Genomic DNA, 17,960 nt, shown 5'->3' with positions numbered 1-17,960 from the left:
TTAGCTAACAATTTTTCAAAACCTGCGTCTGACCGTTGACTTAATTTTTATTCTCTATTTGATTAAAATAATAAATTGTTCTTTATTGTTATTTTTTTTTTTTAAATTCATTTTAGTTAAAACTCTATTTCCACCAAAAACACCAAATGACCCCATGGCAGCATAGCATAACCACCGCTCTGCTCTCCATCATCGCTTGGCATCACAAAAAATACCCAATCATCATAGCAAACCAAACCATAATCACCAAAAATCTGTCAATCAGCCATAAACAACAATCACCCAATCGGCCTCTAGTCTAGCAAGGACGGGAAGAGGGAGGGAGAACAATGCATAGCATGAAAAATGGGGGGGGAGAAATAAGGTTTGTGAAGATTTAATTTGGAGAGAGTGTGCCTTCTCGAATTCAAATTTGTCCAAAAAAATACGTAAAGACAAATTTAAACTTGCTTTAAAGCTGATTGGAACTGAACTGAAGAGGATTCTTGTTCCTCTAATCCCTCCCCATCTGGCATCTTCGCCTAAAAAGCTCAACCTCCTAGTCTCTATTATATCTCATGCCTCTGTCCTTCTCTCCCACTTTACATTGTAAACACCCTAAACCCCCTCTCTTGAAAGTTCATCAATGCATCAAAAAATGCATAAGAGGGAGAATCGATCTCTAATTTTCTAAAATAATGAAATAGTGTATTACAATTTTTACTGCACAAATTCATATAATAGTTTTATACGAATGCACGTGGCATGTGACATAATATAAATAAATAAATAATTAACTTTTTGATAAAATCTCACGTACACTTGGCACGACCGTTTTTAAAAATATCATAGTGAAAAGTAATATTACCAATATCCATCCATCCATCCATCCATCCATCCATCCTCAAATAAAATCATAAACAAATGCCACACATTCAAACAGTTCATGTCATCCTTTCTTCTTTTTCTTTTCCAGTCAAAACAGTTCTTGTCATGCGGTTGACTGACTAGTGCTCTCCCATCCGTCCACGCGTCCAAATGCCTGGAAACCGTGACACCGGGAGTGACCCTATCACTGCCCCACTGATTTCCACCAAGAAAGCATAACAAATAGGATTAAATATCTCTCTGTCGCGCGTCGCACATTTTTCCATTCCTACATGGACAATCCCGTTTTAGATGGTCAACGCCTGTGCTGTCGAAACACCAACCCACAACCGCTCTTAGGCGCGTGCTAACCACAATCCATACACAAACTCATAAACGATAAACCTTCCGAGCGTGCGGTTCAAGAGCTATAGATGTAAGTGAGGGACAATATCCCAATCTGCAACAAAATTGATACGCTTTCGCAACTTATCTACCACCACAGATACCCCGAATACGTATCGTATCAGTCTTTTGCTTTTTTGAGTTTGTAAGTGTATCAGCCTTTTGGTACTTTCCATTTGTGTGAGCACTGCGCAGCGGGCAGACGCTCTTTAATACTGATTCTATAAAAGGGATTTGCTTATTTTCTTGCGCAGACTCGGCCAGTGTGCCGTTACATACATACATACATATATTCCACTTTCCTGCGCGCCAAACAGCCTAATGTAGAGTCCTTTTTTTTATTTATTATGGAAAATATTGGGAGTGGAATACAAGTTAGAAAAGAAAAGAAAAACTAGCAAAGAAAGGACAGGCGTGAAGGGCGTCTCAGATAAAATCCTTCGTCTGCTTACTCCATTTGGGTCTCTCTCTCTGTCTCTCTCTCTCTCTGTGGGTGAATATTGTAAAGCGGTGGAGAGAAACATATGCAGAGGATGAATATTGATATGGGTCTGAGTTCAAGCATTAAACTTTTCGTGGTATAATGAGCAGAGGCCTCAAATTCTTCTTCTTAGAAGATGATGGCTCTGCAAGAAGAAGAAACCCAACAGCTGCAAAGCCCACCAATGCTCCTTGATGCTCTGTTCTGTGCGGAAGAGAGTTTTGAAGAAGAGAATGGTGTTGAGGAAGAAGAGAAAGAGAGTGAGAACCATGACGAAAATGTGAAAAAGTACTCACTTTTCCCTTTGGTTTTGCTAGAGAATGACTTGGGGTGGGAGGATGAAGAGCTTGTGTCCCTAATCTCCAAAGAGGGAGATACCCACGTGTGTTTGAGCAGTCTGGTCTCAGATGGGTCTCTAATGGTGGCCAGGAAAGGGGCTGTGGATTGGATTTTGAGGGTTAAAGCGCACTATGGGTTCTCTGCCTTGACCACTGTTCTTGCTGTGAATTACTTTGATAGGTTTGCTTCAAGCCGTGCGTTTCAGAGGGAAATTCCCTGGATGAGCCAACTCGCTGCCGTGGCTTGTCTCTCTCTGGCTGCCAAGGTGGAGGAGATCGACGTGCCACTTCTTTTAGACCTGCAAGTATGTGAGATTTATTTGTGCAACCTGGGTGTTTGTTAAAATGTGATAATGTTTCATTATGTTTGTTTCCTGTATTTGCCATATTGTTTAAATGTGGGATTCCGTGACATTTTTAGGTGGGGGAATCAAAGTACGTGTTTGAAGCAAAGACAATTCAGAGAATGGAGCTTCTGGTGCTGTCCACTCTTCAGTGGAGGATGAACCCGGTGACGCCAGTTTCCTTCTTTGATCACATTATCAGGAGGCTTGGCTTGAAGAACCACTTGCATTGGGAGTTTCTGTGGAGGTGTGAGCGTCTTACTCTCTCTCTTATTGCCGGTAAGCTAAGAAATAGTTCTTTGCTTTGTTGTCTATGAAATTGTCCGTATGCAACAGATATTGAAAATTGGAGATAAATTCATTTATGATCTTCCTCAACTTCTAATTTTGTCTTTAATATTGGGTTTTGGTTCCAGATCCAAGGTTTATGAGTTATGTTCCTTCTATATTAGCTACTGCAACAATGCTTCGTGTAATTGAGGATATTGAACCGTATAATCCACTGGAATATCAGAACCAGCTTATGAATGTGCTTAAAGTCAGTAAGGTGTGTATCTAATTACATGTGTTTCTATGTTTCATGGAACTCCTGCTTTTGCAAATATGTTCCAAACTTGATGGTCTATTAGTTAAGAGCTTGATGATGGCTTTAACAGGAAATAGTTAATGGGTGCTATAAGCTCATCCTGGAATTGTCAGAGAGCCACGGCCACATTCACAACCAAAGCCATAATCGCAAGCATCACTCCATACCTAGCAGCCCAAATGGCGTAATTGATGCAATTTTCTGCTGTGATAGCTCCAATGAATCTTGGGCTGTGGCGTCGTCCGTTTCATCATCACCACGACCGGAGCTTACTTTTAAAAGGAGCAGAGCACAGGATAGCTCCAATGAATCATGGGCTGTGGCATCCGTTTCATCTTCACGGACACCAGAGCCTCCTTTCAAAAGGAGCAGAGCACAGGATCAGCAGATGCGGTTGCCTTCACTAAATCGTGTGTCTGTGGGTGTGCTTAGTAGCCCTCGTTAATCTTCCTTTGTCTTAATGTCTACTCTTAAACTTGGCATCATGCATTCTCTCTTTCACATATTATTGGCAATATCTCTTTTTAAGGCGCAATTATGTTGTGTTCCATGATTTATCATTGCATTTCTGGCTGAATCTATGATAATGAATATGGAGATCGTATTTTACTTCCCCGTTTTCTGATTTAAGTTCGGAGGTGGGATGGTGCTTTAAGAATACAAAAAGAAAGGTGAGTGTGTTGCTTTACCTGAGTTATCTCCTAGTTTTTCTTTTACTACATTTTCAGATAATTTGAATACCACATGCGTATAGATAACATAATTCCAAGACTCTCTCTTTATCTGCATAAATTGCTTTTTACCTGCCATTTGATCTCATTAATTTTGGTGGTAGTGGAACCTTAATCGAGATAGGCAACAAAAAGTCTTTAGTTTGTTCTCTTAATTGGACACGCTGATTACTTGAGAGCTTTCAGGAAAATAAAAAAAGGCAGGTGAAAGCTGAATAGTGCTTGTTTAGTGGTCTATTACTTAAGGGCATAGATCAATTGAAATTCTGTAACTCTGTTTTAAAATATTCTTTAGATTAGGTAATTGGATTTGAGAGCTCTTTCAAAAAGGTAAAACTCAATGGCAAAAGTCTTGGTAAACAACAACCAAGTCAGTGCTGGCTGACTATCTATCTGCTTGTGCTCTAAAAACATCTCTATCTCTTCCAGAACTGCCTAGATTTACAAAACAAAACTAATCTAGCACTTTAAAATAGTCTAGACATGTCTGTTGTGTTAAACTATAACATATAATTAACAAATACTTGGCCCATTTATACTCCTAGTAATGTGTTCTGTATATTGTGCTTCACATATAGAAGGTATCTTTTCTGTATGGATAACTGGTCCAAAACCTAAGCTTGATAGTAAAACATTTAAACTGTGTTTTCCATTTACTAAGCTTGACTTGAGCAGTAGACAAATATTTGTAGCCCTACAACTAGAATGTCATCCGATTTTTAATTTTGCAATCCTGATTTTAGTTTTAATGGGTAAATAAATAATTTTTCATCTTAACCTGCCTGATTTTTGCTATAGCATCTTTTTAAACCTAATTTGTTATCTTAGGAATACCCTGTTAAACCTAATATGAATTGTGTGCGGTGTAGCATCTTAGATTTCAAATATGAATTGTTAATTAAAAGGACAATTGAGAAAGCGAATGCGCTTAGAAGTCCGGTTTTGCTGCAAGTCTTTGTAATTTCTTGTCCACAAATTTTCTCATCTGCCTAGGGCACTAATTAAGTTTGGAATTAACACTCTTAATTTTCTCTGCAAGCAGAGTAGACTAGTTTTGAAGTATCCATAATGACGTGCTGTGTGTTTTATCGTTTAAGATATGAGTTTTTGTGATAATGGAAGTGAAAATTTTAGGAAAACCCTCATTCATGAAAGGAACAAGAAAGGACATGAATTTCTTTGTTGCATTTTGATCCTTCGAACCTAACAACCCTGGAAAAGAAAAAAGGTGGAGGGAGGCTGAGAATACAAGTATGGGAAGTTGGGTAACCTTTAGATCTTGTGGGGATGTCCATTATGGATGAATTTTTATTGGAAAAAGTGTTCTAGGAAATTTGTATAAGAACAACGCTAGAGCCAGGACAGGAGAAAAAAAGGTGTTTTGGATGCGTTTTGATACTTTGAACCACCGAGAGACCTGAAAAGATTAAAGGTTGAAGAATATTGGAGATTTTGAGAGTGGACATCGAATAGATGGGTAACTTTTTGATTTGGTGGGGATGCCTTACGGCTCTGCTTTAGCTTTTACTCTTTAAAGTTTGTTATAGTTTTGCATAGATTAACGATATTATGTCTTTTATTATCATAATTCATGCGTGTCTGTGTCTGTGTCTGTGTCTGTGTGAGAGAGAGAGATGGAGATTTTCAACGCAACAGCTAAGCTGGTTAACCCAGTCGGCAGTGGCTGGAATCTTGTGATGTCTGCTGTGCTTTGAATTCTATAGCGTTTGTTGTAGTTTTTAGAAGTTTTGAGTAAATTTCTTTGAACATTTTGAATGTGCATGCTAAGATATCAGCTAGAGATGGAGGGCATGAGTGAAAGATCATTATTAATCATAGTTCATAAGTGAAATAGGTAGGAATAGTAATAATACCAGTCAATTAATAGCCAGATGGCATGCATCACATTATGAAAATGACCCTTCTCCATTGTCTCACCAATCATTAAGTCCCCAAGGCAAGGGGCGCAGCCGGGTCCTAGAAACATGCATGCACAATTATGTGTCTTATAGTCAGTAATTATTGCTTTGGCCGGGTGGTTAAGGCGAACGAGTCGCCAAGATCCTGAAGGAAGAAAAACAAAACAAAAAAAAAATAAAAATTACCTTATGGTTGGTTAATAGTGTATAAATTTTCGAAAGCCACAATTTTTGGTTAGCAGGAGAGGCAGAGCCATGGTCACATTACACTGCATCATCTTGGGATTTTACTAGTTTTAGTCGTGTTGAAGCATGAGTATATAACTATATAAGTAAATTCTATCATGTCTCATCTAATTAAATATGTCAGACCTCTCAATACTAATTGTTAATTTTGTGTTGGTTTTATGTCGGGTTTTCAGGCCTTGTCAAAAATTGCCAACCCTTATTGTGTCGGGTTGAAGTATAGATATAAGACTATATAGATAAATTCAAATTCGACGGATCGAACCTTTAATTTTGTATCGGGTTTACATGTGTGAAAAATTACCCGTCGTAATTTCAAGTGAAATGGAGAGCATTCATTTTATGGTCTAAAATGGAGGGACATGAATCTTAGCCCCTCAAGCAGAAACTAAGGTTAGAGGTTACTCTTGATTAACTGAGATAAAAGCAAATGATTTACACATTAATGACCCCAGGAATTCCTTGAAAAGCATCAAGAATTGTAGAGCAGTTAAGCTGTAATGAGTAGATTACAGTGAAAATTTGAAATTTGATGAAATGCACTTTAATCTAGATGGTTAAACAGTGAAAAATTGAAACAAATATTGGAGTTGGGAACGTAGTGGGATGGTGATTAAAAGAAGATCTTTGTCTGTCTAGTATTACTTCTTTGTCTTCACTTGCTTTGCCTTTAGGTGCGATTTTCTTTTTCTGTTTCTTAAAAAAATTAGCCTTCTTTAATCATATTACTTTATAGAAACAAAATAAGTGACGCTGGACACATTAAAGATGGAGATGATAGAACTCCCCAGAGTACGTGGTACACGTGAGACAACATAATTCAGAAGTGGTTGAGAACAGCTAGTAGTGGTTGAGAACAGCAAGAAAGTCTTATGGGTGGAATTGTCAAAAGTATAGTACTCCCTTGTTTCTTTTGATGGTGAATCTGAAATGGGGAAACAATAAATAACTATTCCAAGTGAAACCAATCCTTTTTTTTTTTTTTTTTTTGAGCAAATACAACCAACAAAACAAAGGAAAACAAGGAAAAAAAGAAAAAAGAAAAAGGAAAGGACAAAAAAGGGAGAGCCAAAAGGGAGTTTAAATCACTAATAGAGACTACAATAATTGGCGGTAGACAGATTGTTCTCGTACCATGTTAAGTCATCAATTACTCCAAGAGTTTTAAGTTGATAGAAACGTGTATAAAAATAAATTATAAAGTCAATGTTCGAATTCAAAACCTCAGTCCTAATATCAAGAAAGAGTTTGTAATGAAATGAAGAATTCTTTGTGTATCGACAGACCCAATCGACTAAATAGAGCAAAGATATATAACGAGAGAATAGAGATTCCATGGATCACGGGATTACAACGATTACAAATATTTTAGATATGAGAATTGCCTTTAGTAGTTGGTTTCCAATTATGACTGAATTGTTCTTTCCTTATAGATGCGGTGAAAATATGAGCTTGATTATTTCCTTGTAGATGCGGTCAAATGTGATTTGAATTATGAGTCTAATATGTTGAACAATCGGTAGGAGAATTTATAGGAACAAAACAATCTGTAGAATATGAACTTGATTCTTTTCTTGTAGATATGGTCAAATGTGATCTAGATTATGAGTCTATGTATGGCGATTCGGTGAACAATTGGTAGGAAAATATGTAGGAGCAAAATAATTTGTACATTTATGGGAGATGAATAATTGTCTACACTAACAAGGATGGAATTGGAATGCTTTCGCTAATAATAGTAGAAGTGGCATATTTAGCAAGATGATGCGCAAACCAGTTTGCACTGTGATGAATTTTATGAAACGACCATAATGGAATATGATTCAATAGCCCACAAGCTTCGGAGATGAAAGGATCCAATTGCTAATCCAGCTAGAGATATAGGTTAAAAAAGGCATAAACAACAGTTCGAGAGTCGTCATTTATAATGATATTATTTAGGTCCTCATTCACCACAGATTTAGTGACAAGTAATACAACGGTCGCCTCACTTACCGAAAGGTCTCCTAGGATAATAAGCCGGAGGAGGCAACCATTTCTCTAGACTCAAATTCTTATTTTGTGATCACAAAAAACTTTAATCTGTACTCAATCTTCTCTCATTACCCAAGACCAAGTTGGTTGTGCTTAGGGCTAGGCCTCTCAGCATAATTGATCAGTAATGAAATTGCAGTAAAAACAAATCTAGCAAATAAGGCAAATTTAGCTGACAACCGATGGCGAAACTAAATTTTTAAGAAAGGGGCAAAACTAAAACGAAAACTTTTTTGAGGAGTAAAAAATTGATTTTAACAGAGTTATAGAGATATTTTTTTAAAAAAAAAAACTAAATTAGGGAAAAAGCCCTCAACCTATTCTGGCAAAAAAGAAACAAAAAGAAGAGAGAGAGAGAGAGGGAGGGAGGGAGGGAGAGGGTCTCTGTAATTGCAAATTCACCCTGTGAAATACACTAACTGTTCATCAATGACCTTTACCTCACATGAAAAATGAAAAAAAAAAAAAAAAAAAAAAAAAAGAGAAAAGAAAAGAAAAAAAGAACATGCAAATGGGTGAGGATACGATACATTTTGGTGACAGTAGCAAATTGCTGCTAGAAATCCTTAAATTGAAAATAAAGCTCACTGACATCCCCAGCTACTGTTCGAAATATCATAACACCAAGATCTGCAAAGATGAGTTCCTAGATACTTCGAAAGTTTGAAGTGCTCAGCCTGTTAGCCAAAGATAATAAAGACACTGTTTAACGAGGAACTGAACATTTGTCTCAGAGTTTCCGACACACACACAAATTGTTACAGAGAGGCACCCATAAAACTTATTAAATGGACATTGTTGTAAAGCTAGGTTAAATGTAACCAAGCAAAATCGAAACTGTAAAATGGTTCTGAACTGGAGATCGAGGATTCTATCCCAATTTTTGTTACAGTGAGGAGCTTCCCATGCTCCAACCAGAAGGTATTAATGTGCCGTAGTGAAACAGGCCATTAAGCATGTCCATTTGTTGTTGATCACAAGCTCTTAAATTTTTGAATGAATTTTTTTTCCCCTTTTTGCTGTTTGTAATTTTCTCTATCTTTCTTTTGGTGGGATATAATTGTTGTTAGTTATAATGTTTTGTTCCTAAGTATCCTACATGGGTTAAGTAAAATCTTGATAATGTGTATATAAACTTTTGGACATCCTTATCTTGTAAGTCGGTTTTTAAGGGTGAATTCTACTGAAAGTTTATATCATTTGGTATCAGAGCTAGCAACCACATCAGGTATGAGATCTAACGCAACACGTCGAGTATGTAATGGAAAGGGGTTGCGGCTTTGTGGTCGAGTTACAGAGGAGGCGACTTATGTATGAGTATAGTATTAAGTTATTGAATATTGATAAGTGAGTGGAGCTGCTGAAAGATAAATGACTACCATCACCGATTTCGACTGCTGTCTGCTTGGGAAAAATTGGTTTCGTAACTCACCACCACGCTCCAGAGCCGACTCTTAGGCATTTCTATCATATGACATCTGCTTTTAGAACCACGTACTATTCCTATTAATGCCCCCAACATAGAATGAGAGGTATCACACCAAATCGTATGATAGTATGATTACAATAGCTATTCAAAAAATTACACACGTATGTAGAGTTCATTTCCATTTCATGCTTTTCACTTGTAAAAGTCACAAGTTTAGTTACAGACTCGCTGGATTGATACGGTAATGGCTCTAAAACAAAGGTGCATCAACCTTCTCAAGTTATGCCTGTAAAAAACACACAAACAATAAGAATAGGTCTGGGAATATCTCTATCAGGAAATCAGTACAATCAAAGTTTTTGTGGGACAAAAAGTTTAGAAAGAGTCTGGATTATCTTGCCTTGCTAGTGACGTTGCTGGATAGCCAATCAAGACCTTCATAAAGTCCTTGGCCAGAAGTGGCAGTTGCAGCTTGGATGTACCTGAATATACACGTACGTTTGAGTATAAAAAGATTTGAGTCTTACAATGAAAAGATGTCGGAGATTAATATAGCATAGTCGAACCAAACCCAAAAATAAATCTTTTTAAGTTGAGTGTCGATGTCCCAACATGTTTAACACCTGTAGCGGTCAATTTCCAATGGCACCAATTAAACAAGTGAGGGAAATCATAACTAGATATATAGTAGATTTATCTATTTTAGTTCCTTAAAAGCTATAATATCATCTTCAACAATTCTGTTGGTTACTCTTTGTATAGGTTTAGAAACTTATTGAAGACTCATAAGTTTGTGACATGTGATATATATGGAATTATGAATGATTAATGAATAAGAAATACAATATATGTACCATCGGCGCTGACGGAGTGAATGCAGGCTTAGTTTATCTGTGATTTCAGAGACACTCATGGCATTTGGAAGGTCCTGCTTATTGGCAAACACAAGCAAAGTTGCGTCACGAAGCTCATCCTGCAGCAAGGAAAGGCAAACTCAAAGTTAATTTAAGGCCATTTCATTCTAGTAGCTTTTGCTGCAAATTCTGTAAGAAACCAGAAGGAGCAAATGAATTCGCCTAGTGTACGTGAAGAAAGATTCACCTCACTAAGCATCCGATGGAGCTCATCTCTGGCTTCTGAGATTCTTTCTCTGTCATTACTATCCACCACAAAGATAAGACCCTGGGTGTTTTGAAAGTAGTGTCTCCATAATGGTCGAATCTAGATTAGTAGAAAACAAACTTTCATGATTAGCTAAGCTTGACTGACTATGTGGAACCACTAACTTGTATAAATCCTCCAAGAACATATATAAGATAATGCAAAATGTCATATTTATTGTTGGGTATTTGAAGAAAACTAGATTTAGTTCAAATGATCATGTTTCATACCTTATCCTGTCCTCCTACATCCCAGACGGTAAAGCTAACATTTTTGTATTCAACAGTTTCCACATTGAACCCTGGCACATAAAAAGTTAATCCAACATTGATCAATATCTTCATATATATATCATTTCTGATTTTTGTAGGAAGATAACAGCTTGAAAAGCTCTCTCACTCGATATAGCTGATCATTGAGGTCCAAAAATGTCTGTTCATATGTCTGAGAAATTCTTTTTGACAGAGCAGAAGAAAGAAGTAGTAATAACCAGCTTTATTGAATTTTCTTTTCTACTAGCTGATCTTTTGGTAACACATGTATATACCCCAAGTCTTTGGAAGAAAAAATGAATCTAACAGAGATTCAGATAACATAAAGGTCATCATGAACATGTTTACGTGTTTCATGGTTTGAAATGTTTCCAATAACCAAAAGTTTGTTTATTCATAAAAACAAGAACAAGACTATTTGTGGATCGGCTTATAGCAGATGATCCGAACCTGCAGTTAATCAAATCCTGCGGGAATGATAAGACAATAGTGAGTACCAATAGTGGGAATGGTGGTAACAATTTCTCCGAGTTTCAGCTTGTAGAGGATGGTGGTTTTTCCGGCAGCATCAAGACCTACCATAAGAATCCTCATTTCTTTCCTCGCAAAAAGCATCTTCACGAATCGAGAAATTGCCAAACCCATTGCTGCCTCTGCTTCAGCTAAAAAGGGTAAATTGATCAAGACCAAACTAGATATATTTTATATATAGACAGACACAAACAAACTCAATCTATGAAGAGTTCTTTACCTGAACAGAAGCTTGTGAGGAGGAAATACAAGTTATGTCTTCAAATGGGCTGAGAAGCAAAAGAAAAACTATATGCTTGTGTCTTAAGTAATCACTAAGAAATAAGAATCATACGAGGACCGAGGCATAAAGTTGAAAGAGAATAGGATTCCCATGAAGATTGGAGAAGAATAAAGCACAGTAACTTTGTTTTAGCTTTCGGTGGTTCCTCCATTGTCATTTGGCAATTGGCATACATTCTGTGTACCCTTGGAATGGATATCCGTCCAGTCAGTGGACAAGTTGGGCGGGTAAAAGAATATGTCTACGTCCCAATCCTCTGACAGGCTTGCAACCCTTCTCATATTTTTCTCCTTGGAATTTAGAGTCTTTATCATTGCAAAGATATGGAGGTAGCGGGCGCTAGAGGTTTTATACTTGTATCTCACTCTTCGAATTGGTTTAACGAAAGAACAATCCTATTTAAGCTATTTAGTCCGTTCTCTGTTGGTCATTTTGGGGCTCTGCAATTTAGGTAGACATTGCTAATGGTGGATTGAGAATATAATTAGGTGATGAACGACATCCGAGAGAGGTGCTCGATCGAGTGCTCGACGTTACTCGAGCAGGCACCACTTCGAGGATTCCGCTCGATCAAGCGCTTGACACGCCCTTGACCGGTCCTCTACCAAAGGATACCACTCGATCACCACTCGAGCGGTGGCCTACCAGGAAAGAGAGCTTGACAATGTCTCGAGCGCGTCTCCTGCAATCAAACAATTTCATAAGGTTTTCTACATTTGGCAACAAGCCAATTCGATTTGCTTTGATTTTCTCACCAATTTTGACTTGTTTCTTGCTAGGTGTTGGCAAAATAGCCGATTACCATTTACCGACAGTTACCAAACCGCCATCGACCGCATACCGCCTCTACCGACTTCTAGCTGTCGGTAGACGAAATAAAAAGCTTATACCGACGTTAGTTTGGTTCGATTAATCTATATAGTTTTTATTTTATCGGTTAATTGAATCGAACCGAACCAACTTAAACATATGGTTATCATCATCTTTATCTAGAGAAAGGCCAAAGTATGGTAGGATAGTGTCCTAGCAATATTAATCGGTTCTCATTTAATTTTGTCTATATTAGTGACAATTTCTAATAATCTAAGATAATGAATATGTTAAAGGTGCTTATAAACATGTCTAATAAACATTTGTTTAGCCCCCCCCAAAAAAAAAACGATTTGGGATTTGACCCATAAAAATAGGCTTGGCCCAGAAACAACTCATTTGGGCCAAAAGAGATTTGGCCCTTAAAAATTAACTGACTTCACCGACCGACAATTAACCAACTTTACCAAAATAATAGAATTAACCGAAATTGTCGAAATTAATATATATATAGATATAAATTCGGTTAATTAAAATATTTAACTAACTTTGTCGATTCAGTAGGCGAAATTGGGTCTACAACACCGATCTAACCAATACCTAGCCCTATTTCTTGCATTAGAACTATGTAGTAGAAAAACATGCAATAGCTTTTTGTTGTGATATGAGCCCATGTTTAAATCCCTTATGCATGGTTTTGTTGTTATTGAGTTTAGTCCTAAGAGCAATTTTGAGATAAAAGTTTTAAAGAGAAATTTCAGTAATAATAATAATAAATTAAAAAAAAAACAATTTGAAAATATGTGTTCATTTTCGATTTCAGATTAGTAAAGAGAACAATTAAAGGAAAACACGTGTTATTTTTAGTAAGCAAGAACAGCCCTAACTAAGTCAAGCGAGGTTATATGCTCGACAACCCAAGGTCGAACGGGGTAGTACATTTGACAACCTAGGTCAAACGAGGTTATATGTTCGAAATTAGCGCTAAGAGAAGGACTAGTGCGGTTAAATAGTAAATTTCAGCAAATTAGTATTTCAGCTTAGTTTCAGAATTTTCAATATTACTTACGCATGCAAATTTTGAAAAGCAAGTTTTTTACATTGAAGTGTTTACTTTTAGTATTTGTTATTAGTACAGATTTGATTAGTAAGTAGTAAGTATTTCCAAACTGTTTTTCATCTTTAGTACATATGAATATATGATAGTTAAAAAAACTAAATCCTAAACTGATTTAATTAATAAAGAAAACTCTAATTTTGCTTGCTATCGCCACGGACATTTAAAGTTTTATTCTCTTCTTCATCCACAATAGTCACTTCTGATGGACCCTTTGATGGAGTAATTTTAGAAGTTATTTTTTTGTCACTCTTGTGTCCTTCCAAAAATGATGTGGCTTTTAAAATCGTCACTTAATTAAAATTCAATAGTGATCAATCACAAGCTCAATGGTGATCTTAAAAGTCACATCATTCTAGAAGGGGGCTAAGAGGCACACAAATGACAAAAGAGTGACTTGTAGCATTACAACCCTTGTTCTACATCACCAAAAATATCTCTTACAATATGGAAGCCTGTTTGCAAAACTGTAATTCCCATCGGTCATAATTTGATTAGCTTAATTAAGCCTATTTGCAAAACTGTATAAGGCTATGAAAGTTGTAAAGTCTATTTCCGTTGGGCAACATTTGGTAGATACAGCTCTTACTATTAGGCTTTTACATTCAGCAACATGATTAATCAATGTGACAGAAAACTTTGGTTCTCTAGGGACAGAGGCATATAGAAATTTGTGGAATCAAACTGACGGAAAAGAAAAAGAAAGCACCCTGCTGATGGGATTTTGATATCATAATATGAAGAGGGTAATTTTGTGCTGCTATTTTCCAGAGGAAGCATCCTTGACAGATTGAAGGGTAGCTGCCGCAGCAACAGCAGCAGCAGCCAAGAGACCACCACTAGTGTTTGAATTTCCAGAGGAATGTGGCTGGTGAATCACCTGGACGCTCCTCACCTCTTGGTTGTGTCCTGGTGAAGACCAGTACTCCACCGTGTCCACCCTCGTTTCCGTTGCACTTTGTGCATCTGTATTCTCCTTTCCCTCATGATCAAATTCATCAAGTCAGTCTTATTTGCAAGAGGCATTTAATTATGAGACCAACGACATCGAACTGAAAAGAATAGTAAATGGAACAAGGGTTCGTGATTCTACCTTTATGGATTGTTTGTTCATGCTGAAGGTTACTCAGGTGACCGTGATTTATATATTTCATGAGCTTTCTCATGTGATAATGAAGAATTTATATACTTTTAAGTGCTCTCTGTTTCTTTCCATATTTTTCGGAGAGTTAGTAGTTGGTTAGTTTGTTCTCGGAAAACATTTGGTTAGCCAGAAGATCAGGAGATTGCATGGTGGTCAAAGTTCTCCAACCAAACACATCCACATGATACCCACTAGATCCTAAGAATTACATTTTCACCCCACCATCAGGTCCAACTCGGTTGAGGAAGAAAAAGAACTAAAGAAGTGTACAAGTAATAGTGATAACTAGATTTAAACTGATAGCAATTCAGTCCTTCAGGTAACGAATCATAAGTTCAGCATGAGAGCAACTAAATCCTCTAAAAAGCATTAAAAAATATATGGCTATAAGCCCATGGATATCCTGTTAAAGCACTCCAAAATAATACATTTTAGGTAAAGCTAGTCTGCAAAAAGGAGTGGATATCATTGTTACATCTACCAAGCAGACAACTTAGAGCTCTGAAAAAACTTGGTTTGTATAAATGATATATCCCATGTCCCTTCCATTACTTGTTGAAACTACATTTGACACATTAAGAGAGGACCAGAAATATTTGGGCAAGATGTACTATAAAAGCTGTTCTGTAAAGATGGAAATGGGATTCGATCCAAGAAAGAAGGGGATAATCAGTAAGTCATAAGGGGTGACCCACTGCAATGGACGTCGGAAGCATCAGAGACCCTTTGCTTCGGAGACAATGTTGCAATGGCAGCAGCATCGACATCAAAATTCACAATAATTTTCCTCTTCTGAGTTTCTGAACTGTTCTTCTCCTCCGAAACCTCAGCAATGGGACTCAAGGCCTCTGGTTCCTTCTGGTGAAGGGACAGCATGGCTTGAGCTTCTGCTACCACTGATGCATCATCCTCTGTAGCATAAAGAATCTTCTTTATTGCTCCAGCAACCTGGAAAAAAGAATGGAAACCATCGATTTCAATTCCTAGTACACCACATGGTGAAGTACTCTGCATTGCTACAAAATGAAATAACCTGGGAGTACTTACAGCTAAATGTTCTATCTCAGGATTTTGGCAGAGAATCTCAATATCCCTCAATTTCGCAAAGTAGAAATCCCTCTCCTTCTCAAGGCTATCCACTGACAGCTTCAACTCTGTGATCTGCATTGAGGATAGTATTAGACCCTTAACAAGCTGAACCAAAATTTCGTGTCCTGCACAAACTTAGTACCTGTTCATCGTGTGCCGGGCCCCCACTAGAAGTGGGTCTCGAGGCCTTTACAGACTGATTTGCAGGATTCCCAGAAGACACTTCAGTCCTTCGAGCATTGTGGGAGGACTGACCTTTCGGGGCAGTGGTAGAACCTTTGGTTGAAGATTGTGATGGAGCCGCCTTCTTGCTTGCTTCTTTTCCTCCCCTGGAAGACTCTCTTCTCTCCAAAGGATTGTAACTAGCACCATTTCACCACCCATTTTAACATAAGCTTTTCTCTCAGTCAAAACTAGAAAGTCACCCAAAGTCCACAAACTCTTGTCTAGTTATATAGATTAGAAGGCCTTTACATATATAATAAACCTCTACATACTCGCTATTTAGTATCAAGTTGACACAGGTTGGTAAGAACAACAAGAAAAAAACACATTAGCCACTGCATCAGAACAACAATACTAAGTATCAAATGCCCCAGCATTTGATCAAATTTTCTTAGATAGACAACATAGGAGGCCTGCTGCACCGGTTTCTGGTCTTTAATGTAGAGACCTCGAATCTCCTTAAAGAGAACGAGATTTCACATCCCAGTCCGATCTAATTTAGTTTCAATTTCATTCTTTTTTGTTTTGGCAGTTTCAATTTCAAGTTTCTTGTAATTTCACAATCACACATCAAGACAAACAGCGCAAGCAAATAACATGTATACTATACTATCTCAATTAAGTAAAGAAGAAATTAGGGTAAGAAATTGAAATTACTTGCTCAGGCCACCTCCATTGACGGAATCGCAGTACCGCTTCATCCATTGCATGAACTCCAAATTATCAAGCGGCCTTCCCTTCACGAGCTTGCTCACCTCAATGTGCTAAGCGAGCGCCAAAAAAAAAATTGAAAAGAAAAACAAACTTCAAATAATAAAAAGTTGAACAAATTTCAACCAAATGCGTAAAAAATAATAATAGAAACTTTAATAGATTGACAGATCAACTAAAATTAAAGATCTGCGAATTCTAGGGCTAAATGCACCCAAAAAAAAAAAAAAATCAAATAAAAGAGAAGAAAAGGAAAAAGCTAAGAGATAAAAAGAAAAAAACCTTAGTGATTTTGAGTTTGTTAAAGACGTCCTGAAGAACCTTGTAGTTCTGGATCATCTCGTACTCGCTCTTGGCGTCGAAGTTGACCTTGTGCATGGGCACCATCCCTGGATGGACGACGTCCATCAGCTGGCACTGGACCGCACCCGAACAAGCCTGAAAGACACAGATCCACCATATCCGCGCATAGATTTGGATTATATAATAGAGAAAATTAGTTATCAGAACGAATTTTGAGAGTTAGGGTTGAAGCAAAGTGGAAGAGCGAACCGAACCTCTTCGACTTTGGAGAGGCTGAGTTGGAGGGAGGAGTTGATCCATGCGAGAATCTCAGACCTTCCGACGAAGTAAGCCGAGTCCATCATGCCGATATTCGTCGCCATTTCTTGATTTTTCTGAGTCTCTGTCCCCGTCTCTCTGTCTGTCTGTGCGTTCAAAGAGAGTGCTTATACTTTTTAACGGCTCTGAGAGTTAGAAAGAGTGGGAATTTAAAAATGAGAGGAGCGGGATTTTTACAATTCAAAATGGATGTTGGAGCTGGATTAAACTAAGCCCATTGGGCCTGGAACGGGTTAAGCGGATTAAAGGTTTTCTGAGCCCGAAAATAAGTAAGCCCATTATACTATGAACAAACATTTTCTACCAACCAACTTTTAATAGGGACGTGTATTTTTATGTGAGAAACACTTTATTTATTTATTTATTTATTTTTATTGTATATGCTTTTCATATTTTTTTTTAATAACTTAAACGGATACATGTCACTTTTAAAGACTGGTTTGTATGAATTTCTTATAAACCAGTTTATAAAAAATTCATGTCCTTATATGATTGAAGTGACTTTACGTTACGTTATTGTACAATATCATATTAAGGCGGCTATTAATCTTAGCGACCGGCAATTTGTCAAAAGTCTTTCGCACTAGGTGAAATAAAGAAAATACATTTTACGGTTAATATTTTGCTTGTTGCATAT

General features: G+C 37.3%; 3 protein-coding genes across 5 annotated transcripts; 1 reads left to right on the top strand and 2 right to left on the bottom strand.

The window, feature by feature from the left end:
* The first annotated feature begins 1,478 nt into the window (after window positions 1–1,478).
* LOC133864885 (cyclin-D3-2) lies at window positions 1,479–3,693 on the top strand. Its single transcript, XM_062301314.1, has 4 exons — window positions 1,479–2,375; window positions 2,492–2,693; window positions 2,831–2,961; window positions 3,071–3,693. The coding sequence occupies exons 1-4, from the start codon at window positions 1,869–1,871 to the stop codon at window positions 3,443–3,445; spliced, it is 1,215 nt and encodes a 404-aa protein (XP_062157298.1). The 5' UTR covers window positions 1,479–1,868; the 3' UTR covers window positions 3,446–3,693.
* A 5,770-nt stretch (window positions 3,694–9,463) lies between these two features.
* Window positions 9,464–11,653, bottom strand: LOC133863977 (ADP-ribosylation factor 1-like). 3 transcript variants are annotated; one of them, XM_062300156.1, is made up of 7 exons: window positions 11,544–11,653; window positions 11,290–11,454; window positions 10,751–10,821; window positions 10,461–10,580; window positions 10,214–10,332; window positions 9,760–9,841; window positions 9,464–9,645 (listed from the first exon to the last, which is right to left on the bottom strand). In XM_062300156.1, exons 2-7 carry the CDS (start codon window positions 11,435–11,437, stop codon window positions 9,640–9,642), a joined length of 546 nt encoding a protein of 181 aa, XP_062156140.1. In that variant the 5' UTR covers window positions 11,438–11,454; window positions 11,544–11,653; the 3' UTR covers window positions 9,464–9,639. The 3 variants fall into 3 exon arrangements, with proteins under 3 accessions (XP_062156140.1, XP_062156138.1, XP_062156139.1); XM_062300154.1 differs by lacking the exon at window positions 9,464–9,645 and having other exon boundaries at window positions 9,751–9,841; XM_062300155.1 differs by lacking the exon at window positions 9,464–9,645 and having other exon boundaries at window positions 9,751–9,841; window positions 11,290–11,445; window positions 11,544–11,640.
* A 3,393-nt stretch (window positions 11,654–15,046) lies between these two features.
* Window positions 15,047–17,459, bottom strand: LOC133864032 (microtubule-associated protein RP/EB family member 1C). Its single transcript, XM_062300223.1, has 6 exons — window positions 17,260–17,459; window positions 16,985–17,140; window positions 16,649–16,755; window positions 15,909–16,128; window positions 15,725–15,838; window positions 15,047–15,625 (listed from the first exon to the last, which is right to left on the bottom strand). The coding sequence occupies exons 1-6, from the start codon at window positions 17,365–17,367 to the stop codon at window positions 15,347–15,349; spliced, it is 984 nt and encodes a 327-aa protein (XP_062156207.1). The 5' UTR covers window positions 17,368–17,459; the 3' UTR covers window positions 15,047–15,346.
* Between the last annotated feature and the right edge of the window lie 501 nt (window positions 17,460–17,960).

The sequence above is a fragment of the Alnus glutinosa genome, chromosome 3 (genome assembly GCF_958979055.1).
Source record: "Alnus glutinosa chromosome 3, dhAlnGlut1.1, whole genome shotgun sequence".
Lineage (NCBI taxonomy): Eukaryota > Viridiplantae > Streptophyta > Magnoliopsida > Fagales > Betulaceae > Alnus > Alnus glutinosa.
Note: the sequence above shows the minus strand (reverse complement) of the source record. Positions and strands in the feature narration are given on the sequence as shown.